This window comes from Lithobates pipiens, unplaced genomic scaffold (assembly GCF_037356315.1).
Source record: "Lithobates pipiens isolate NorthernLeopardFrog02 unplaced genomic scaffold, aLitPip1_a1.2 Scaffold_8, whole genome shotgun sequence".
Taxonomy (NCBI): domain Eukaryota; kingdom Metazoa; phylum Chordata; class Amphibia; order Anura; family Ranidae; genus Lithobates; species Lithobates pipiens.
Window position 1 is genome coordinate 5,626,301 of NW_027507903.1, and position 25,972 is coordinate 5,652,272.

Here is a 25,972-nt window from a genome sequence, read left to right on the forward strand (position 1 = left end):
ACTCAGAATTCTGACTTTGAATCTCAGAATTCTGACTTTGAATCTCAGAATTCTGACTTTCAAACTCAGAATTCTGACTTTTAATCTCAGAATTCTGAGATTAAAAGTCAGAATTCTGAGATTCAAAGTCAGAATTCTGAGTTTCAAAGTCAGAATTCTGAGATTCAAAGTCAGAATTCTGAGATTCAAAGTCAGAATTCTGAGTTTATAAATATAGTAGTCTCTATTAAGAAGATTTTAGGACCAATGAGCAATAATGTAGTAACACCCACAGACCATCATTCTGCAGACATACATGTCTGCTCTGTACATGGATATGTAAACCTATCTTGGTTATAGCACACAGTATAGGGAAGCAGGCAGTGCTGGGTTCTCTAGTTCCTCTACTGTATTAATAGTTCCTCGGTTTGCTGTCTTATCATTCCTCTCTGTCATCTGCTACAACAAGAAGAGCCATGCTGAAAACGTGTGTATTGTGTGTGTGTGGGGGACACAGCTTCCATTCATAACAGAAAGCAATGGCCAGCACAGCTCTGCACCCCAACTTGTAGGAAACATTGCACTATTGTCCCTAAATTGAGGGAATTGTGAATGGCTAGAAGGCAGCAGGACAATGTGTTTTATGGCCCTAACGGATTGATCATGGCAATTACTTATCTGAACTAACAGTTGTTTCACAAACAATTAACCTCCTATTAAACAAAAAAGATAACTAAAGTAAGTAGTGAGAGTTGGTATAGTGGTTAGAGCAGCAGGCTTAAGTAGGTGATGTCAAGGGTTCTAATCCAGGTTACCATATGCTTTTTTTTTTTTATATATATATATATATTTTTTAAATATGAGATAGTGAGGGCTTAAATTGTATTTTATCAATATATCCAAATTGATTTCACAAGGTATATTAACAAAGACACACTGATATATTGAGCACACAAAGTTGTAGTATATGCTGGCTACTATAAATTAGAGAGTAGAGATTTAGAAGAAAAAAATGTGTATATATTAGGGTGATCAGATAGGAACATTCAAGTCTTGAAGTGATAGTATAATGGTTAGAGCAACAGGCTTATGTTGTTGAAGTTGTTGGTTCTGGCAAAGTTTAGAACTTGGTATATATATATTTTCAATATATTGATTTTATATTAAACTTATTTTAAAGTATGAGTTAGTGAGGGCTTGTATTTTATTGATATATCTAAATTGATTTCAAGGTATATTAACAAAGACATATTGATAAAATTGTTCTATATGCTGACTACTATAAGACCCCTTTCACAGTGGGGCGCTTTGCAGGCGATACAGCGCTAAAAATAGTGCCTGCAGAGCGCCCTGAAAGAGCCGCTGCTGTGTCTCCAATGTGAAAGCCCCGAGGGCTTTCACACTGGAGTGGTGCGCTGGCAGGCCACTACAAAAAGTCCTGCTAGCAGCATCTTTGGAACGGTGAAGGAGCGGTGAAGCTTTGTGGTGGTTTTAACCCTTTCTCAGCCTCTAGTGGGAGCAAAAGCTCCACGCTAGTGACCGAATAGCTCCACAAAATTGGCAGTAAAGCACCGCTAAATATAGCGGTGTTTTACCGCCAACACACCCACCGCGCCAGTGTGAAAGGGGCTTAAATTAGAGTAGGGATTTTTTTTACAAATCGGTGTATATATTAGGATGATTTTGGTAACATGGGGCCAGTTCTCAATTTCAGAAGACTGTCCCTGGAAGCTGCATGATAACCACCATGTGTCACGACTCAGCCCTGGGCTCCGTACTATAAGGTAATCTGTGTGTGTGTACTACAATGTACATGCACACGCCGATATCTCCCCTTCACTGATTGGCTGTAGTTTATCCCCACTGACACTGAGGCAGCGCCATTTTCCTCTTAGCTACACCGTTGACACAGGGAAATTTTTTTCCAGCTAATGACACCACCGATGCAGGGTCATTTTTTCCATCCAGTGGCACCACCGATGCAGGGTCATTTTTTCCATCCAATGACACCACTGATGCAGGGTTATTTTTCTTCTTTACTACTGTTAGCCCCTTATGTGTGCGCAAGTTTTAAACTCTAACATATTGCAAATATACAGTATATGCATATACAGGTACAGTATTTTGCTCTGTATGCCACTATTTTCTCAAAATCCCTACCTGAGAGGGGGGAGCAGGCACAGTTGGGTACTGGATGACCTTGTCCTATCTCAGCTGTGGAGACTGAGGTGACAGTAGGCTATAGTCATCCTCACGGATACATTTTTGGGACTCAGTGCCATTACAATGATCAATGCTAGAGTCACTGAGAACTATAGTCATTGCTAGAGACAGAGCTGTCTTTCAAAATCATAGGGTCCTAACAACCCAACTTCCCCGCTCAGTGTTATTGTTGGTGCTAATGTGTGTGCTATGCAGCCATGATATGTAGTCTCCATGCAGAATAGTATGCAGAGATTGTGGGGAGGCAATTAGTGACATGCAATAAGTTTTAGTAGTAAAGATGTACAGGGCCATGCACAGTAACTAGTGTATGTAGTGGCCAGGACCATCTTTAGCGCAGGGCAAACAGGGCAGATGCCCTGGGCCCACTTGCTGCAGGGGGGCCCAAAGTAGCTGCACTGAAACCCACGCTCCTGCCCGCTAGGTCTTTTTTTAAGCCGGAGTTCCACAACCTGCGCTGGTCATTTGCTGGCTGCTCTGCTTTGTTAGCTGCCGTTCAGAATCCTCTCTGCTCTCTACATCTCTACATGAGAGCAGATGAGGGAGAGGGGCAAAGAATCTACACGATCCTCGTGAAGCCAGCAACCTGCATGGACGTTCTGTGTAAGTTATGCTTTTTGTCACAACAGAATAGTGTGACTTCCCTTCCAGTCAGATCCTGCTGCTTTCCAGGAGCAGACCGCGACTGCATGTGGGTGGGATCGGCATCGGGGGGGGGGGGGGGCAATGATGCCATTCTAACTGCACCTGCAAGAGCCCGGGAGAAAAGAAATTCCACATGCTGCTTAAGTACTGTGTGTAAATATGGATGGGGGAGTGATTGTTAGTGATGGCCGAATGGTGCGCCCGGCGGTTGTTTCGGCTGTTCGCGATTCGCCCGATCGGTGGACTATTGCCACCGTTCGCCCGGCGGACTTCCGTGTTTTTACTGTGTAAAAGAACTTTGACCTATGATGACACATCCATCATGGGGTACAGGACAGCCAATTGAGACATTACAGCACATGGACACTTGGACATTCCCCCTAACTTATAAATACACCCGATCCGGCAGCCATTTTACATTCTTTCTTCTGTCACGATAGGGAGAGGTTGCTATGTGGAGCAGGGAGAGTTTGCAAGTGACCCAAATCGCTAGCTGTTTGGTACACAAAAGTTCTTTTCAGGACTGGTATAGGTGTTAGGTGTATATAGGTTTGCTGTGCTACTGATTGTTGCAGCAGCCTGAGCGTCTTTTGTCAGTTTAGAGAAAGGGACAGGACGGTGTGTCTGCTGTAGGGACAGTCAGTTTAGTCATTAGCTGTTACTATCAGGTCCACAAAAGTGCTATTCCAGTTATTGTTCTAGTAGCCTCTGTTTTGTCAGTTTATATAGGGACAGGCAGGAAGCAGTGTGTGAGGCAGTGAGGGTCAGTTTAATCAGTAGCTGTTACTATGTTAGGTCCACAAAGGTTCTTTTCAGGACTGGTATCAATGGTATGGTAATAGGCTTGTACACGTATAATATTCTTTCTTCCAATTATAGAAAGAATATTATACTTGACTGCTGCCCTTCTGCTGCAGTCTGCTAATCATTCACAACCTACTTGTTTCACAAAGGTCCTTTATAAGGACTGGTAATAACCTGGTGTAGGGTGCTATACTACATAGGGTTGAGTGAGGTACAGTCTGCTATTCTATAAGGACTGGTATAGGTTCACAATACATAGGGTTGAGGTGCACTACTGCTGACCGCTGCCCTATACTGCAGCAGTCCTTCATCGGTATAGGGACTGACGTACAGTCTGCTAATCACTCACAACCTACTTGTTCCACAAAGGTCCTTATAAGGACTGGTAACTTGGTCTGTCTAGGGTTCTACAGTACATAGGGTTGAGTGAGGTACTGTCTGCCATTCTATAAGGACTGGTATAGGTCCACAATACATAGGGTTGAGGTGCACTTCTGCTGACCGCTGCCCTATACTGCAGCAGTCCTTCATCAGTATAGGGACTGACGTACAGTCTGCTAATCAGTCACAACCTACTTGTTAACTTGGTCTGTCTAGGGTTCTATACTGCAGCAGTCCTTCATCGGTATAGGGACTGACGTACAGTCTGCTAATCAGTCACAACCTACTTGTTCCACAAAGGTCCTTATAAGGACTGGTAACTTGGTCTGTCTAGGGTTCTACAGTACATAGGGTTGAGTGAGGTACAGTCTGCTATTCTATAAGGACTGGTATAGGTCCACAATACATAGGGTTGAGGTGCACTACTACTGACCGCTGACCTATACTGCAGCAGTCCTTCATCGGTATAGGGACTGAGAGTTTTGTCACAGGGTCATTTAAAAAATGACAGGCAGAGGAAGAGGCAGGCCCTTCCGCAGGGGTGGTATACAGGGGTGGGTCATATTTCTACTGGGCTGCTTTTTATGAGGGGCTCCCACCATCCCTGTGCTGTGCTGACTTCCTCCTTGGCCTGCTTATTATGAGGGGCTCCCACCATCCCTGTGCTATGCTGACATCCTCCTGGGGCTGCTTATTATGAGGGGCTCACACCATCCCTGTGCTATGCTGACATCCGCCTGGGGCTGCTTATTATGAGGGGCTCACACCATCCCTGTGCTATGCTCATTATGAGGGGCTCCCACCATCCCTGTGCTATGCTCATTATGAGGGGCTCCCACCATCCCTGTGCTATGCTCCTTATGAGGGGCTCCCACCATCCCTGTGCTATGCTGACTTCCTCCTGGGGCTGTTTACGGGGGAAGGTGTCAGTGATGTATATTACGGTGCTGATGTCAGTACTCTCTATCACGGTGCTGCTGTCAGTGCTGTATATCACGGTGCTGGTGTTAGTGCTTTATGTCACCCTGCTGATGTCAGTGCTCTCTATCACGGTGCTGTTGTCAGATGACTCTATCACGGTGCAGGTGTCATTGCTGTATGTCACGCTGCTGATGTCAGTGCTCTCTATCACGGTGCTGGAGTCAGATGACTCTATTACGGTGCAGGTGTCATTGCTGTATGTAACGCTGCTGGTGATCATCTCCTGCACCCTCTTCTTTGTCTACCCTGGTCCCTGACCTTCCCTCTCCTCCATTGCCTTCATGCGCTCCACAGTCCTGAATTGTCACAACAATTTCCCATATAAAAAAAGAATGCTTGTAGTTGTCGATCCCAGATTCACCTCATACATGTGTTATGTCATTGGCCATGTGGTGGGACTATGTTTGCACAGCTATTCATTATTTTGTGGCTGCAAATTTGACCTGTAGGTTTGCGAAGTTCGCCTCCCATTGAAGTCAATGGGGCCCGCCGCGAACGTTCCGGTTCGCAAACTATCGCCCGCGTTCGTGGTCCGCGTTCGCGAAACGTCCCGTCGGAAGTTCGTCCATCACTAGTGATTGTGCACACTGTGACAGCCTGATCTGGGTGGGGGGTTTAGATTGTATTTATGCACACTGTGATCGTTCAGTATGTCCTCTAATATAACCCCCCCAAGTCAGTATGTCCTCTAGTACAGTCCTCCCATTTCCCAGGCCAATCTGTCCCCCAGTGTAATCCCCCCACGTCGGTATATACCCCAGTATGATCCATCTGACATGGGGGGATTATAATGGGGACAGACCTCCTGGCGGACAGTGGCGGAACTACCAGGGTTACAAAGATCACACTTGCGACCGTCCCTGGTGTTCCGACACTGTAGAGGGCACCCAGCGGGGTTGCTGACTGGAGGGCTCTGAACAGAGAGCGTCTCTCTCATAGAGCCCAGAGCCTGCACTGACAGTTCCTTCTCCCTCCTCACATGCACGGATGGGAGAGAAGAGAGCTGATATGCTCCTTTCCCTCTTGCCCCGCTCCACCTTTGTGCACCATGGGAATTGTGAAGCCCAGCAGCTGAATTTGATCATTTCCACTTCCCAGGGTGCACACAGAGGGAGAGGGGCAGATCCGCTTAGTTCTCTCCAATCCGTGCAAGTGAGGAGGCAGGGGGAACTGTCATTGCAGGCTCTGGGCTCTATGAAAGAGATGCTCTCAGCTCAGAGTTGGCACTGATAGGTGGCATCCATGAGCACTGATAGGCAGCATTGAGAAGCACTGATAGGTGGCACTGATAGATGGTATTGATGAGCACTGAAAGGCAGCACAGATGGGCACTTATAGGCAGAATTGATAAGCACTGATAGGCTGCACTGGGCATTGATAAGCCCTGACAGGTGGCACTGATAGGCGGCATTGAGGAACACTGATAGGTGGCATTGATGAGCACTGATGGGCACTGATAAGGGGCGTTGATGAGCACTGATAGGCAGCATTGATGAGTACCGATAGGTGGCACTGATAGGCAGCATTGAGGAGCACTGATAGGTGGCATTGATGAGCAGTGAAAGGTGGCACTGATAGGCTGCACTGATGGACACTCACGTGCGGCATTGATGAGCACTGATAGGCAGCATTGATGGGCACTGATAGGCGGAATTGAGGAGCACTGATAGGCAGCACTGATGGGCACTAATGGTGATGCACTGATAATCAGGGCATTGATGATCAGTGCCCTGATTTTTTGTGTAAATAAGGTACTGACATTCTTGCCACTTAACGGCTCTCCTTTCCTCACACAAACACAGCATGGAAGGAAAGTACTGCCGATAACCAGCAAGTCTGTTTATATGTGATCAGCTGATCACCTGGTAAAGGGCTGCTGTGATTGGCCCTTTACCGTGATCTGTGATCAGCTGTGTCTGAAGGACACAGCAGCTACAGAGTGCGCTGGTTGTGTGCCCCAGGGGGCACACAGGAGGCAGGGCTCTGGGAGTTTGTCCATGAAAGCCCTCCCAGAACTGGAAGCCCGGGTCTTTGGTGCAAAGGGGGGGTCAGGGGGGCCCTTCATAGTTTCTTTCTCCAGGGCCCTAATGTTTCTAGTTATGCCTCTGCCCTCAATCCTGCACTCTGCCCATAGAGGACCCTTCAACCCTGCACATAAAGAACCCCTCAACCCTGCACTCTTCACATAGCGCACCCCTTAGAACTGCACTCTGTACTAAAGGAATCCTCAACCCTGCACTTTGCATATAGTGCATCCCTTAACTCTGCATATAGTGCACTCCTCAACTCTGCACTCTGTACGTAGCACACTCCTCAACCCTGCAGTCTGTATATAGTGCACTCCTAAAATCTTGGTATGTAACAATGCCTCACTGTTTAGTGCAGTTTAGCCACACCCACAAGTTGATGCAGAGATAATGATTTGCAGTAACCTCTAGCAACCAATTAGTGAACAGCCATATGACAAGTGTAACCACGCCAGAAGTCTTAGGAAGGCAGTCGGATCCTCTGTCGGCTATAGTAGCAGTGAGCGGTAGGAGACGCTGTATCTATCTGGTTCTTCTGACATATTGTGAACAACGCTATGACATTATCCTTTGTTTGTGAGTGTACACTGTGAAGTTATATAAATAGCATTAAAGATGTTTTAAATTAGATTACGCTATGTCCGCTGTTCTTCTCTTTCACTGAATTTTGAGGTGGATAAGAAAACGAAGATTGCTGCCACTTTTTGATTGTATATTTATACGTCAGATTGAACCTTTTTTCTGGTAAGGGTTGTATCAAGGGGGGTCTCTTCCACATGCCCCCTGTTTCTACCTGTGCACATGTGAAGGTGGTGTTTGTCGGTGTCAGCATTCTGCATTCATTCCGCTTTTTGAATCTGCAATAGAATTTTTTATACAGCGTCTGATAGTGATTTCCATGATCTGATATATGGACTATATGTTTAGCTACACAGAGCATGGATTACAAAAAAAGGACTGATGTTAAAATAATTGCTTTATTGTGGCAGTTATTTGTAATTAGCGCTGCTTGAATCAGTTTTTTATAGATTTGTGTTAATTTAGTAATGATCTGCTGTAATCTCTAGCAACCCATCAGTGAGCAATAATGATGTGCAGTAACCTCTAGCAACCAATCAGTGAGTGTTAAGGATGTTCAGTAACCTCTAGCAACCACCCAGCAAGCAGAAATGATGTGGAGTAACCTCTAGCAACCATTTAATCAGTGGCAATGATGTGCTGCAACCTCTGGCAACCAATCACAATCGCTACCTGATCTGCTGCAGTAAACTGATTCTTGAGTCTAGCTGCTATCTGTTGTATTTCTTAGGTGGGGGGGGGGGGTAGCCAAGAAAATGTTTGCCTAGAGTCCAATGAATAGTAGAGACAACCCTGGTAGTGGCAGTGCAGAGCAGGCCATGAGCTGTATGTACTGGCAGTGTCAGGGCAGTCATTAAACACAATGTAGGGACAGGGTAGTGAGCAGTGTGTAATAGCATTTCTGTTCAATCAGCATTATATGATGGCAATGCAGACATCCCAAGTCTCCCGCATTTGACGACGGGCTGACGGACACCCGCGAGCGTGGCATGATCTCCAGGCTGTCAACCGCAGCAGCCCGAGCCACCCCCTGCTCCAGGCCAGGGGTGCCAGCGGCATCGCTATGGGGATTGATTGTACGAAAGCAGGTGCAGCAAGGTGATTTCCCATGTGTCCCAGACTGTTACTCTGCCCCCCTCTTGTAACCCCCCAGCTCCCTCAATCACGGATCGCCCGCCCTCTGCCAGTCCAGCTCAGAGAAAGTTAGGAAGCCAGGGCAGCCAATGGAAGGTGAGCAGCAGCTGTCTGAAAATGACCCTGCATCGGTGGTGTCACTGGATAGAAAAAATAACCCTGCATCAGTGGTGTCATTGTATGGAAAACAATTACCCTGCATCAGTGGTTTCATTGGATGGAAAAAAATTACCCTGCATCAGTGGTGTCATTGGATGGAAAAAAATGACCCTGCATCGGTGGTGTCACTGGATGGAAAAAATTACCCTGTATCGATGGTGTCATTAGCTGGGAAAAAAATTCCCCGTGTCAACGGTGTAGCTAAGAGGAAAATGGGGCTGCCTCAGTGTCAGTGGGGATAAACTACAGCCAATCAGTGAAGGGGGTATATCGGAGTGTGCATGTGCATTGTAGTACACACACACAGATTACCTTATAGTACGGAGCCCAGGGCTGAGTCGTGACACATGGTGGTTATCATGAAGCTTCCAGGGACAGTCTTCTGAAATTGAGAACTGGCCCCATGTTACCAAAATCATCCTAATATATACACCGATTTGTAAAAAAAAATCCCTACTCTAATTTAAGCCCCTTTCACACTGGCATGGTGGGTGTGTTGGCAGTAAAACACCGCTATTTTTAGCGGTGCTTTACTGCCAATTTTGTGGTGCTATTTAGTCACTAGCGTGGAGCTTTTGCCCCCACTAGAGGCTGAGAAAGGGTTAAAACCACCACAAAGCTTCACCGCTCCTTCACCGTTCCAAAGATGCTGCTAGCAGGACTTTTTGTAGTGGCCTGCCAGCGCACCACTCCAGTGTGAAAGCCCTCCGAGACACAGCAGCGGCTCTTTCAGGGCGCTTTGCAGGCACTATTTTTAGCGCTGTATCGCAACTGTGAAAGGGGTCTTATAATAGTCAGCATATAGAACAATTTTATCAATATGTCTTTGTTAATATACCTTGAAATGAAATGAATTTAGATATATCAATAAAATACAATTTAAGCCCTCACTAACTCATACTTTAAAATAAGTTTAACATAAAATCAATATATTGTAAATATACATATACCAAGTGCTGAACTGGATTAGAACCTACAACTTCAACAATATAAGCCTCTCACTCTAACCATTATACTATCACTCCAGGACTCTTAATTAGTGCTTTTTAAGTTTAATATGAGATTAATTCTCAGTGAAATTACCGTACTAGTCCAGACAAGTAATGATATGATGAACCGCCCCCCGGGGAAACTGAAGATGACACCTTAATGTTCCCATCTGATCACCCTAATATATACACATTTTTTTCTTCTAAATCTCTACTCTCTAATTTATAGTAGCCAGCATATACTACAACTTTGTGTGCTCAATATATCAGTGTGTCTTTGTTAATATACCTTAAAATCAATTTGGATATATTGATAAAATACAATTTAAGCCCTCACTATCTCATATTTAAAAAATATATATATATATAAAAAAAAATATTCTGTCACCTGGATTAGAACCCTTGCCTTTACCTACTTTAGCCTGCTGCTCTAACCACTATACCAACTCTCACTACTTACTTTTAGAGTCTTTTTTGTTTCATAGGAGGTTAATTATTTGTGAAACAACTGTTAGTTCAGATAAGTAATTGCCATGATCAATCCGTTAGGGCCATAAAACACATTGTCCTGCTGCCTTCTAGCCATTCACAATTCCCTCAATTTAGGGACAACAGTGCAATGTTTCCTACAAGTTGGGGTGCAGAGCTGTGCTGGCCATTGTTTTCTGTTATGTATGGAAGCTGTGTCTCCCCCCCCCCCCCCACAGGTTTTCAGCATGGCTCTTCTTGTTGGAGCAGATGACAGAGAGGAATAAGACAGCAAACTGAGGAATTATTAATACAGTAGAGGAACCAGAGAACCCAGCACTGCCTGCTTCCCCATACTGTGTGCTATAACTAAGATAGGTTTACATATCCATGTACAGAACAGACATGGATGTCTGCAGAATGATGGTCTGTGGGTGTTACTACATTATTGCTCATTGGTCCTAAAATCTTCTTAATAAAGACTGCTATATTTATAAACTCAGAATTCTGACTTTGAATCTCAGAATTCTGACTTTGAATCTCAGAATTCTGACTTTGAAACTCAGAATTCTGACTTTGAAACTCAGAATTCTGACTTTGAAACTCAGAATTCTGACTTTGAAACTCAGAATTCTGACTTTGAATCTCAGAATTCTGACTTTGAATCTCAGAATTCTGACTTTCAAACTCAGAATTCTGACTTTCAAACTCAAAATTCTGACTTTGAATCTCAGAATTCTGACTTTGAATCTCAGAATTCTGACTTTCAAACTCAGAATTCTGACTTTTAATCTCAGAATTCTGACTTTCAAACTCAGAATTCTGACTTTCAAACTCAGAATTCTGACTTTTAATCTCAGAATTCTGACTTTCAAACTCAGAATTCTGACTTTTAATCTCAGAATTCTGACTTTCAAACTCAGAATTCTGACTTTGAAACTCAGAATTCTGACTTTGAAACTCAGAATTCTGACTTTGAAACTCAGAATTCTGACTTTGAAACTCAGAATTCTGACTTTGAAACTCAGAATTCTGACTTTGAAACTCAGAATTCTGACTTTGAATCTCAGAATTCTGACTTTGAATCTCAGAATTCTGACTTTCAAACTCAGAATTCTGACTTTCAAACTCAAAATTCTGACTTTGAATCTCAGAATTCTGACTTTGAATCTCAGAATTCTGACTTTCAAACTCAGAATTCTGACTTTTAATCTCAGAATTCTGACTTTCAAACTCAGAATTCTGACTTTCAAACTCAGAATTCTGACTTTTAATCTCAGAATTCTGACTTTCAAACTCAGAATTCTGACTTTTAATCTCAGAATTCTGACTTTCAAACTCAGAATTCTGACTTTGAATCTCAGAATTCTGACTTTTAATCTCAGAATTCTGTAAAAAAAATAAAAAAAAATTAATTTACAATTCTGAGTTTGAATCTCAGAATTCTGAGTTTGAAAGTCAGAATTCTGAGATTCAAAGTCAGAATTCTGAGTTTTAAAGTCAGAATTCTGACTTTCAAACTCAGAATTCAGATTTTTTTTTTTTTTGATGGCCCCAGGGCTCTTCCATACCCCTGTGAGGGAAACCTGTTTTGATTATCTGGAACTTTGAACTTCCTTTTAATAAAATTGGGCAAGAAAGGCCCTTAAAAAAAAAAGAAAGCGATTGGCGGTGTCCTGTAAAGCTCTACCATTTGATGCTAGTTCTCATGGGGGGGGCAGACTGCGGTCATTTGGAGTAGAAAAGGTCTCAACATCAGTGGAATAAGCAATGCCCCACCATGTCAGTGGAAGGATAAGTGCCCCACCATGTCAGTGGAAGGAATAGTGCCCCACCATGTCAGTGGAAGGAATAGTGCCCATCGTTGGTGTCAGTGGAAGGAAATTCCTTCCACTGACACCAACGATGGGCACTATTCCTTCCACTGACACCAATGATGGGCACTATTCCTTCAAGGAATAGTGCCCATCATTGGTGTCAGTGGAAGGAATAGTGCCCATCGTTGGTGTCAGTGGAAGGAATAGTGCCCATCGTTGGTGTCAGTGGAAGGAATAGTGCCCATCGTGGGTGTCAGTGGAAGGAATAGTGCCCATCTTTGGTGTCAGTGGAAGGAATAGTGCCCCACCATGTCAGTGGAAGGAATAGTGCCCATCATTGGTGTCAGTGGAAGGAATAGTGCCCATCATTGGTGTCAGTGGAAGGAATAGTGCCCATCGTTGGTGTCAGTGGAAGGAATAGTGCCCATCATTGGTGTCAGTGGAAGGAATAGTGCCCATCTTTGGTGTCAGTGGAAGGAATAGTGCCCCACCATGTCAGTGGAAGGAATAGTGCCCATCATTGGTGTCAGTGGAAGGAATAGTGCCCATCATTGGTGTCAGTGGAAGGAATAGTGCCCATCGTTGGTGTCAGTGGAAGGAATAGTGCCCATCGTTGGTGTCAGTGGAAGGAATAGTGCCCATCTTTGGTGTCAGTGGGGGGAGTCGTGCCCCATCATTGGGCCTCATTGTTAGTGTCACTGGGAGCAATTCTGCCACTTCATTGTTGTCAGTGGGGGGGGGGGGGGGTTTGGCCCATCTTTGGTATCAATTGATGAAAATAGTACCCCAAGGGCCAGATAAAGGGCCAGCTCATCGTACCCCATGAAAATAGTACCCCAAGGGCCAGATAAAGTGCCAGCTCATTGGGCCTCATTGTTAGTGACACTGGGAGCAATTCTGCCACTTCATTGTTGTCAGTGGGGGGGGGGGGATTTGGCCCATCTTTGGTATCAATTGATGAAAATAGTACCCCAAGGGCCAGATAAAAGCAAACAAGGGGCCTGCATTTGGCCCCTGGAACGCAGTTTGGAGACTACTGCACTGGACCAAATGCCAACTCTTCCACTGCTCTTTAATATAGGAAGCAGTGAATGGATACGGAGGATAGACTGGGTAGTTGGCAAGATGGAAACTATCTCAATTGGCTATTAACGCTTATTTCCAAATCTATAAGATCCAGATGCTCAGTAACTATGCCAACTTGGAATGAGTAAAATAGATCCAAATTGTTTCCATCAAAGTCTTACATTTTTATGAGAGACTTGTGTCTACCCAACACTAAATGTCAGTTTTTATTATAGACTGATTTTTTTTCTTAATATACTGTGAATGTACTTCATATACTATATTGTCAAAAGTATTGGTACACCTGCCTTTACACACACATGACATTTAATGGCATCCAAGTCTTAGTCCGTAGGGTTCAATATTGAGTTGGCCCACCATTTGCAGCTATAACAGCTTCAACTCCTCTGGGAAGGCCGTCCACAAGGTTTAGGAGATGTGTCTATGGGAATGTTTGACCATTCTTCCAGAAGCGCATTTGTCAGGCCCTGATGTTGGAAAAGAAGGCCTGGCTCACAGTCTCAGTTCTATTTCATCCCAAAGGTGTTCTATCAGGTTGAGATCAGGACAGTCAAGTTCATCCACCCCAAACTCGCTTAACCATGTCCATATGGACCTTTCTTTGTGCACTGGTCCAAATCATTTGGTGGAGGGGGGATTATAGTGTGGGGGGGTTGTTTTTCAGGGCTTGACCCCTTAGTTCCAGTGAAGGAAACACTTAAGGTGTCAGCATACCAAGACATTTTGGACAATTTCATGCTTCCAACTTTGTGGGAACAGTTTGGGGACGGCCCCTTCCTGTTCCAACATGTGTGCGCACCAGTGCACAAAGCAAGGTCCATAAAGACATGGATGAGCAAGTTTGGGGTGGAGGAACTTGGCCGGCCTGCACAGAGTCCTGACCTCAACCAGATAGAACCACTGTGGGACGAATTTGAGCGGAGACTGCGAGCCAGGCATTCTCGTCCAACATCAGTGCCTGATCTCACAAATGCGCTTCTGGAAGAATGTTCAAACTCCTAAACCTTGTGGACAGCCTTCCATGAAGAGTTGAAGCTGTTATAGCTGCAAAGGGTGGATTCAATATTTAACCCTACAGACTAAGACTGAGATGCCATTAAAGTTCATGTGTGTGTAAATGTCCCAATACTTTTGACAATAAAATGTATGTAACACACAATAAAATTTTTACAAAACGACAATCACGCTAACATTGAAACGTCCTACATTAACAGGATGCACTAAATGAAAAGACCTCCTGAATAACCTCCTGAATAGGAATGAGATTTATGTTCGAGTCAAACTCATGTTCGAACATTGGCTGTTCGCCAGTTTGCCGTACAGCGAACAATTTTAGGTGTTCGTGGCAAATTTGAAAGCCTCGGAACACCCTTTAAAAGTCTATGGGAGGAATCAAAAGTGATAATTTTAAAGGCTAATATGCATGGTATTGTCATAAAACGTGTTTGGGGACGCGGGTCCTGCCCCAGGACTTCACAAACAAAAAGTTTTAAAAACTGATGTTTTTTCGGGAGCAGTGATTTTAATAATGCTTAAAGGGGTTGTAAAGGTTCGTTTTTTATTTTCTAAATAGGTTCCTCTAAGCTAGTGCATTGTTGGTTCACTTACCTTTTCCTTCGATTTCCCTTCTAAAGGTTTTTTTCTTTGTCTGAATATCTCACTTCCTGTTTCTCCTCAGTAAACTTCTCACCATCATCTGAGTGGTGGTTAGTCAGCCAGAACAGCTTACTGAACAGCTTACTGAGGAGGAACAGGAAGTGAGAAATTCAGACAAAGAAAACAAAGAAAAAAAACATTTATAAGGGAAATCGAAGGAAAAGGTAAGTGAACCAACAATGCACTAGCTTATAGGAACCTATTTAGAAAATAAAAAACAAACCTTTACAACCCCTTTAAAGTGAAACAATAAAAGTGTAATATTCCTTTAAATTTTGTACCTGGGGGGTGTCTATAATATGCCTGTAAAGGGGCGCATGTTTCCCGTGTTTAGAACTGTCTGACAGCAAAATTACATTTCTAAAGGAAAAAAAGTCATTTAAAACTATTTGCGGCTGTAATGAATTGTCGGTCCCCAATACACATAAAAGTTCATTGATTAAAAACGGCATGGGGATTTCCCCACAGGGGAACCCCAAACCAAAATAAAAAAAAAAATGGGGTGAGGTCCCCCCAAAAATCCATACCAGACCCTTATCTGAGCAGGCAACCTGGCAGGCCACAGGAAAAGAGGGTGGGGGTGAGAGGGCCTCCCTCCTGAACCATACCAGGCCACATGTGCTCAACATTGGGAGGGTGCTTTGAGGTAGCCCCTCAAAGCAACTTATCCCCATGTTGAGGGGGAGAAGAGCCTCATACCCACAACGCTTGCCCGGTGGTTGTGGGGGTCTGCGGGTGAGCCCCCTTGAACAAGGGGACCCCCAGATCCTGCCCCCGTGTGAATTGGTAATGGGGTACAAATGTACCCCTACCATTTCACAAAAAAAGTGACAAAAAGGTTAAAAAAGACAAGAGACAGTTTTTGACAAGTCCTTTATTAAATTCTTCTTCTTTCATCTTCTGTTCTTCTTGTTTCTCCAACTTCTTCTTCTCCATCTTCTTCTTCATCATCTTCTTCTTCCTCCGCTCTTCTCGTCCCGCATCTTGCTCCGGCTTCTTCTCCGCGCCATCCGCGCGATCTGCCTCTGTGGAAGTCAGGAAGTCAGCCGTGTGATGGCCTTGATTCTTCTGACACTGAAGGGTCTGGTATGGATTTTGAGGGGGACCCCCACGCCATTTTTTGGGGGTTTTTGCTTCGGGGTTCCCCTGTAGGGAAATCCCCATGCCATTTTTATCAATGAACTTTTATGTGTATTGCCGGGACCGACAATTCATTATAGCCGTGAGTAGTTTTACCGTATATACTCGAGTATAAGCCGAGATTTTCAGCCTCTTTTTTGAGGCTGAAAGTGCCCCCTCGGCTTATACTCGAGTCACCGCTGTCTGACTGCTCGATCAGCGTATCGAGCAGACAGACAGCGGCCATTCTAAAATTCAAAAGCCGCGCCTCCGTCTCCGCCTCCGCCTGTGATAGGCGGAACACTGAATTTCCCAGCAGTCAGTGTTCCGCCTATCACGGACATCCGCTCATCCTCGTACTACGGACGAATATGAGAGGATGTCCGTGATAGGCGGAACACAGGCTGCTGGGAAATTCAGTGTTCCGCCTATCACAGGCGAAGGCGGAGGCGCGGCTTTTGAATTTTAGAATGGCCGCCGAGAAGAGCGGCGATCCTGGAAGGACGGAGGAGGCTCGGGACGACGGCTCGGGACGGAGGAGGCACGGGACGGCGGCTCGGGACGGCGGCTCGGGACGGCGGCTCGGGACGGCGGCTCAGGACGGAGGCTCGGGACGGCGGCTCGGGACGGAGGCTCGGGAATTGACTTTGTGGGTATTAGTCTAGCAGAGCTCTGTGCAAGGAGCAGTATAAAGGTAAGAAAAGGGATCCTCCCGTCAAGTTCTCCTTAATTATTTTGCTGATAGCGATTAAGAAAAGTAAGGGCTGTTTTAGAAGTTAATTGATCAACCTCTGTGTGCATTGTATTGTGTGACTGGTATAAGTGTAAAATGATTTCATAAACACTGGTAAGCTTTAAAGTGCAGCAAGTCCATACAGGATTTCTACACATACTAATTGGCATTGTAGATTCAAAAACAAACTATAAACTATGTCCTTATTCTCCAATAATAATCCATACAAATCCCCTACATAATGGCCGGTGATCTATTTTTTCATGAAATAGTTTCTCACTGTGGGTTTTGCTTCCTTGTAATGCCAAATCTTTCCTTTCCCCCATATCTTTTTGATTGGAGCAAGCAGTGCACATTAGTCGTAGTCACACAAGGCTGCACGGACACACACACACAAGGCTGCACGGACACACACACACAGGGATGGATGGATGGACACACACACACAGGGATGGATGGATGGATGGACACACACACAGGGATGGATGGATGGATGGATGGACACACACACAGGGATGGATGGATGGATGGACACACACACAGGGATGGATGGATGGATGGACACACACACAGGGATGGATGGATGGATGGATGGACACACACACAGGGATGGATGGATGGACGGACACACACACAGGGATGGACGGACACACACACAGGGATGGACGGACACACACACAGGGATGGACGGACACACAGGGATGGACAGCCATGTCTCACCCTCGGCTTATACACGAGTCAATAAGTTTTCCAGTTTTTTTGGGGGTAAATTGGGGGCCTCGGCTTATATTCGGGTCGGCCTATACTCGAGTATATACGGTAAATGACTTTTTTTCCTTTAGAAATGTGATTTTGCTGTCAGACTGTTCTAAACACAGGAAACATGCGCCCCTTTACAGGCATACTATAGACACCCCCCCAGGTATGAAATTTAAAGGAATATTACACTTTTATTGTTTCACTTTAAGCATTTTTAAAATCACTGCTCCCGAAAAAAACGTGAGTTTTTAAAACTTTTTTTTGCATTGATACATGTCCCCTGGGGCAGGACCCAGGTCCCCGAATACTTTTTATGACAATACCATGCATATAAGCCTTTAAAATTAGCACTTTTGATTATTCATGTTCGTGTTCCATAGACTTTAACGGTGTTCGCATGTTCAAACACATTTTTTTCCTGTTCGCATGTTCTGGTGGGAACCGAATTGGAGGCGGGGGGGTTGTTTGGCTCATCCCTACTCCTGAATACTATGTTTGTATTTGTAATCTTATGTTATGTTAGGTTATGTTATTGTATATGGGCAGCACAGTGGTGTAGTGGTTAGCACTCTCACCTAGCAGTAAAAAGGGTCACTGGTTCAAATCCCAACCACGACACTACCTGCCTGGAGTTTGGATGTTCTCCTTGTCCCTGTGTGGGTTTCCTCCGGGTACTCCAGTTTCCTCCCACACTCCAAAGACATGTAGGTAGGTTAATTGGCTTCTGTCCAAAAATTGGCCCTAACATATGAATGGGGACCTTGGATTGTGGGCTCCTTGAGGGTAGGGACCGATGTGAGTGTGCAATGTACAGGGATAGGGACAATTGTAGACACTCACTCAGGTTGAACTGGATGGACTAGTGTCTTTATTCAACCTTACTAACTATGAAACTATCCCTTTTTTACAGGTTGGTGGTTGGAGCCCCCTTCGATCAGAATGGAGCGCAGAAGACAGGTGACATATATAGATGTTCCATCACCAACGACACAACAAATGACTGTACCAAGCTTGGAATTGGTAGGTGACGGTCCTTGCCTTCACTGGAAGCTTATATACTATGTATATGCGCTAGGTTTATTTTACAAGCCTACAATATATCAAACATACTCCAGCTGCCCATATACTGTAGAACAGTGATGGTGAACCTCGGCACCCCAGATGTTTTGGAACTACATTTCCCATGATGTTTACACTACACTGCAGAGTGCATGAGCACCATGGGAAATGTAGTTCCCAAACGTCTGGGGTGCCGAGGTTCGCCATCACTGCTATAGAACTTAGACAAGCAATATTTTGTGTAGATGCTTTATGAGATACATGTTCAGATTGCACAAGTTACTGTCAGTAAAAGTAACTATTAAGGTCCAAACCGTCAACCTCCAACAACATGAGTTAGCCCTGATAGATAAATATCCAGTTATTGTTGGAGTTTGATTAGAAGTCACCCTCCAATACAAACGTTGGGTCAGATCGATTTAAAACCGCATCAAGCCTCATCATACTTACCTCTATATGCAAGTTGGCAGCAGAAATAGACTTACAGATTTCTGAGAACTATTAGCCCTTGTACACGCGGTCGGAGAATCCGTCGGAATGTGTCCTATCGGACCGTTTTGTCGGATATTCCGACTGTGTGTGGTCTGCATTGGACTGTTTCCGGCAGAATATCCATCGGACCAAATTTTCCAACTTGCTGAAAATATTTTACGACAAACTGCTCCGATCGGACATACTCCGATCATGTGTAGAGAATTCCGATCGGACAAAGTGCCCCGCATGCTCAGATCAAATTCCTACATCAAAGCTATTGGCTACTAGCCTGAACGTAGTCCCATCGTAACGAAATTACGTCATCATGTTCTGAACGATCTGATTTTCCGACAACTTTGTCCATCCGTGTGTATGCAACAGTTTCGGACAAGATCCGTCGGACAAAATCCGACGGATTTGGTCGTCAGAATCTCCGACCGTGTGTACAAGGGCTTAGGATTTACTGTTTTACGAGCTTAAAGATGATTTCCAGGCGGTTCAGGTATGGATATTTTTACATAGTTACACTGGTCCACCTTGGATTAGTTCACAACTATATATTGGTCCAGCTTAGACCAATGTAACTACCATACCTTTGGAAAAAGAATATGGAGGGAAACCACTGATAAGTGTAAGCCCTTGTACACACGGTCGGACATTTCGACAACCAAATCCGTTGGATTTTGTCCGACGGATTTTGTCTGACCGATTTTGTCCGAAACTGTTGCATACACACAGTCTGACAAAGTTGTCGGAAAATCCGATTGTACTTTGAATGAATGAAACGTGATGACTTTATTTCGTTACGACGGGACTACGTTCAGACTAGTAGCCAATAGCTTTGGTCTAGGAATTTGATCTGAGCATGCGTGGCACCTTGTCCGATCGGAATTCTCTACACATGATCGGACACAGTCCGAACGGAGCATGTTGTCAGAAAATGTTATAGACAAGTTGGAAAACTTGGTCCGTCGGATACTCCGACAGAAACAGTCCGATGGAGCCCCAACACAGTGGGATTATCCGACAACACAGTCCTATCGGACATTGTCCATCGGAATATCCGACTGTGTGTACAAGGGCTTACACTGGAAACCTTTGCCACATCCCAATTTCAGAAGAAATTGCAAAGAGAGGTGCCCCAAGGATTGTACAGGCGAAGGAGGTAAACCAGAATTTAAAGAAGTAACATTGTGTAAAAAAAAGTACAAAATTTATTGGGTACAAATGAAAATAAGTTGATAGACAGGTATAAACACTAAAAAACTATTAAATCAGATTCGAGCAGCTAGATTCTGGAACACACGGGTGATCTCAAAACGAGATCAGTGTGTAATCACAATAATCCCAACATGTTTCGGGAACATAGATGTAAATACGTAATTCCTTCTTCAGGGGCCGAATTGAAGCGAGCTGTTTTTTCTAATAACAACAAAAAAAATAAAGGACAAAAATAATACATGCTACACGGGTGAGTATATAAGTATAAAAACACAGTAGTTGAAATAGCTACTGAGAACTTTAACAAAACCTGTCCGAAGCCTTGTTTTGAAGCAAGTGTAAACTAGCCGTTATTGTGTGTTGAAGCCGAAGCAAAGTGTAAATGTGATTTCCAGCTTCTAGAGGGGTCCCGCAGGTATGGTATGTACATAGTTACATTGTCTAAGCTGGACCATTGTAACTATGCAAAAATTACCATACCTGGAATTATTCCTTAAACAATTGGCAAGTGGCAATTAGTAGTAGGCATTGTTACAAATTTCTCAATGAATTATTATATATATATATATATATATAAAATGTATAGCGCCAACAATTTACACAGTGCTTTACAATATAAAAAGGAGACAATACAGTTATAATACAATAAAATACAAGAGAATTAAGAGGGCCCTGCTCAGAGGAGCTTACAATCGAATAGGGTGGAGCAGGTGGTACAAAAGGATATAACTGTCGGGAATGAGCTGATGGAAGTGGTAGGAGATTAGTTGGAGACGTGATAGGCTTCCCTGAAGAGATGAGTTTTCAGGGATCGCCTGAAGGTAGCAAGAGTAGGGTATAGCCGGACCGTTGGAGGTAGCGAGTTCCAGAGAATGGGAGAGGCTCTGGAGAAATCCTGGAGATGAGCATGGGAGGAGGAGACGAGAGAGATTGAGAGTAGGAGGTCTTGAGAAGAGCAGAGAGGATGATTTGGGTGATATTTGGAGACAAGATTGGTGAAGAAGCTCGGGACAGAGTTGTGAATGGCTTTGTATGTTGTGGTTAGTATTTTGAATTTAATTCGATGAGTGATTGGGAACCAGTGTAGGGATTGGAGGAGAGGGTTGGCAGACACTGAGCGGTTGGTAAGGTGGATAAGGTTGGTAAGGTAAGTGCAAAGTGTTCTGTAATTGATTGAGGTGCAGAGGTGACATCATACTCTCCACCTCGTCTAATAACAGATGGCTTTGCATTCATTCAGAAAATGCTAAGCATTTTTTGAATGGTGCCCTTGCCGAAACAGGCGTGTTCGCAATGCAGCAGTGCAGCCACTTGGCACGGGACACAAAAGCTAGTAGAGATCATTGTAGTAGCAGTGTCTACAACAGTGATTTCCAGCTTCTACAGGGATCCCACAGGTTCGGTATTCGCATAATTACATCGGTCCAACCTGGATGAATAGAACTATGTAAAAATATCTATACCTGGACATATCCATACCTCTTCATGTCTATTGCCCAACTAATTGACTTGTTAGCTTTGCATGTAGGATGTCAGAAAATGTCAGTAAGTCTTTTGAGAAAAGCTGCAGTGGCTTGAATTTGCACATTTGATTATGAAAATGGCATCCAATAAGCTCCAAAAATGTACTTTCCATTCTTCTTTGTAATAAAATCTTTGGTGTTACCCAAAGATAAAGTTTAGACACCTCAGATTCCCACGACTGAGGCCATTGGCGCAAATAATCTCTCCATAGATGTAATTGCTATTTTACCAATCTTCTGTGCTGCCTAAATGGATAAAGTTCCCGATACTCCCCAACGGAATCGATTCTGTATCCAGTAACCTGTAAATAGTGATGGCCGAACGGTTCGCCCGGCGGTCGTTTCGCGGCGAATTTCCGACATTCGCGGTCCGCACGTTCGAACGCCTTTTTCCGTCGTTCGCCGCGGCGGACTTACGTGTTTAATGTATACAAGAACTTTAACCTTTGGTGACACGTTTATCATGTGATACAGGACAGCCAATTGAGACATGACAGCACATGGACACTTGTACATTCCCCCTAACCTATAAATACACCCGATCCGGTGGCCATTTTACATTCTTTCTTCTGTTAAGATAGGGACAGGTTCCTGTGTGGAGTAGGGAGAGATAAACCACTAGCTATTTGGTACACAAAAGTTCTTTTCAGGACTGGTATAGGTGTTAGGTGTTGATAGGTTTGCTGTGCTGCTGATTCTTGCAGCAGCCTGAGTGTCTTTTGTTAGTTTAGAGAAAGGGAAAGGACGGTGTATGCTACAGGGACAGCCAGATTAGTCTTTCATCATCATCATCATCATCATCATCATTAGCTGTTACTATCAAGGTCCACAAAAGAGCTGTTCCAGTAACCACTAATCGTTCTCTTTTTTTGCCAATTTGTATAGGGACAGGAAGGAAGCAGTGTTGTCAGGCAGTGAGGGTAATTTTAAAGACTTGCTGTTATTATTAGTTCCACAAAGGTTCTTTTCAGGACTGGTATCAGTGGTACAGTAATAGGCTTGTACATGTATAATATTCTTTCTTCCAAATATAGAAAGGATATTATACTTGACTGCTGCCCTTCTGCTGCAGTCTGCTAAACATTCACAACTCACTTGTTCCACAAAAGTTCTTATAAGGACTGGTAACTTGGTATAGGGTGCTACGGTACATAGGCTTGAGTGCGGTACAGTCTGCTGTTCTGTAAGGACCGCTATCGGTCCACAATAGATAGGGTTGACGTGCACCACTGCTGACCGCTGCCCTATACTGCAGCAGTCCTTCAGCGGTATAGGGACTGACGTACAGTCTGCTAATCACTAACACACAACCTGCTTGTTCCACAAAAGTTCTTATAAGGACTGGTAACTTGGTATAGGGTGCTACGGTACATAGGCTTGAGTGCGGTACAGTCTGCTGTTCTGTAAGGACCGCTATCGGTCCACAATAGATAGGGTTGACGTGCACCACTGCTGACCGCTGCCCTATACTGCAGCAGTCCTTCAGCGGTATAGGGACTGACGTACAGTCTGCTAAACACTAATACACAACCTGCTTGGTCCACAAAAGTTCTTATAAGGACTGGTAACTTGGTATAGGGTGCTACGGTACATAGGCTTGAGTGCGGTACAGTCTGCTGTTCTGTAAGGACCGCTATCGGTCCACAATAGATAGGGTTGACGTGCACCACTGCTGACCGCTGCCCTATACTGCAGCAGTCCTTCAGCGGTATAGGGACTGACGTACAGTCTGCTAAACACTAATACACAACCTGCTTGGTCCACAAAAGTTCTTATAAGGACTGGTAACTTGGTATAGGGTGCTACGGTACATAGGCTTGAGTGCGGTACAGTCTGCTGTTCTGTAAGGACCGCTATCGGTCCACAATAGATAGGGTTGACGTGCACCACTGCTGACCGCTCACCTATACTGCAGCAGTCCTTCAGCGGTATAGGGACTGACGTACAGTCTGCTAAACACTAATACACAACCTGCTTGGTCCACAAAAGTTCTTATAAGGACTGGTAACTTGGTATAGGGTGCTACGGTACATAGGCTTGAGTGCGGTACAGTCTGCTGTTCTGTAAGGACCGCTATCGGTCCACAATAGATAGGGTTGACGTGCACCACTGCTGACCGCTCACCTATACTGCAGCAGTCCTTCAGCGGTATAGGGACTGACGTACAGTCTGCTAATCACTAACACACAACCTGCTTGTTCCACAAAAGTTCTTATAAGGACTGGTAACTTGGTATAGGGTGCTACGGTACATAGGCTTGAGTGCGGTACAGTCTGCTGTTCTGTAAGGACCGCTATCGGTCCACAATAGATAGGGTTGACGTGCACCACTGCTGACCGCTGCCCTATACTGCAGCAGTCCTTCAGCGGTATAGGGACTGACGTACAGTCTGCTAAACACTAACACACAACCTGCTTGGTCCACAAAAGTTCTTATAAGGACTGGTAACTTGGTATAGGGTGCTACGGTACATAGGCTTGAGTGCGGTACAGTCTGCTGTTCTGTAAGGACCGCTATCGGTCCACAATAGATAGGGTTGACGTGCACCACTGCTGACCGCTGCCCTATACTGCAGCAGTCCTTCAGCGGTATAGGGACTGACGTACAGTCTGCTAAACACTAATACACAACCTGCTTGGTCCACAAAAGTTCTTATAAGGACTGGTAACTTGGTATAGGGTGCTACGGTACATAGGCTTGAGTGCGGTACAGTCTGCTGTTCTGTAAGGACCGCTATCGGTCCACAATAGATAGGGTTGACGTGCACCACTGCTGACCGCTGCCCTATACTGCAGCAGTCCTTCAGCGGTATAGGGACTGACGTACAGTCTGCTAAACACTAATACACAACCTGCTTGGTCCACAAAAGTTCTTATAAGGACTGGTAACTTGGTATAGGGTGCTACGGTACATAGGCTTGAGTGCGGTACAGTCTGCTGTTCTGTAAGGACCGCTATCGGTCCACAATAGATAGGGTTGACGTGCACCACTGCTGACCGCTGCCCTATACTGCAGCAGTCCTTCAGCGGTATAGGGACTGACGTACAGTCTGCTAAACACTAATACACAACCTGCTTGGTCCACAAAAGTTCTTATAAGGACTGGTAACTTGGTATAGGGTGCTACGGTACATAGGCTTGAGTGCGGTACAGTCTGCTGTTCTGTAAGGACCGCTATCGGTCCACAATAGATAGGGTTGACGTGCACCACTGCTGACCGCTCACCTATACTGCAGCAGTCCTTCAGCGGTATAGGGACTGACGTACAGTCTGCTAATCACTAACACACAACCTGCTTGTTCCACAAAAGTTCTTATAAGGACTGGTAACTTGGTATAGGGTGCTACGGTACATAGGCTTGAGTGCGGTACAGTCTGCTGTTCTGTAAGGACCGCTATCGGTCCACAATAGATAGGGTTGACGTGCACCACTGCTGACCGCTGCCCTATACTGCAGCAGTCCTTCAGCGGTATAGGGACTGACGTACAGTCTGCTAAACACTAACACACAACCTGCTTGGTCCACAAAAGTTCTTATAAGGACTGGTAACTTGGTATAGGGTGCTACGGTACATAGGCTTGAGTGCGGTACAGTCTGCTGTTCTGTAAGGACCGCTATCGGTCCACAATAGATAGGGTTGACGTGCACCACTGCTGACCGCTGCCCTATACTGCAGCAGTCCTTCAGCGGTATAGGGACTGACGTACAGTCTGCTAAACACTAATACACAACCTGCTTGGTCCACAAAAGTTCTTATAAGGACTGGTAACTTGGTATAGGGTGCTACGGTACATAGGCTTGAGTGCGGTACAGTCTGCTGTTCTGTAAGGACCGCTATCGGTCCACAATAGATAGGGTTGACGTGCACCACTGCTGACCGCTCACCTATACTGCAGCAGTCCTTCAGCGGTATAGGGACTGACGTACAGTCTGCTAATCACTAACACACAACCTGCTTGTTCCACAAAAGTTCTTATAAGGACTGGTAACTTGGTATAGGGTGCTACGGTACATAGGCTTGAGTGCGGTACAGTCTGCTGTTCTGTAAGGACCGCTATCGGTCCACAATAGATAGGGTTGACGTGCACCACTGCTGACCGCTGCCCTATACTGCAGCAGTCCTTCAGCGGTATAGGGACTGACGTACAGTCTGCTAA

The 25,972-nt window shown here is 44.8% G+C and overlaps 1 protein-coding gene across 1 annotated transcript in view; it reads left to right on the forward strand.

Moving 5' to 3' along the window:
• The window catches only part of LOC143964484 (integrin alpha-11-like), a 211,052-nt gene that overhangs the window by 1,220 nt on the left and 183,860 nt on the right, over positions 1-25,972 (forward strand). Inside the window, exon 2 of the mRNA XM_077474257.1 lies at positions 18,450-18,559. Coding sequence (XP_077330383.1) covers positions 18,450-18,559 — 110 coding nt within the window. The remainder of the gene's footprint in view (positions 1-18,449; positions 18,560-25,972) is intronic.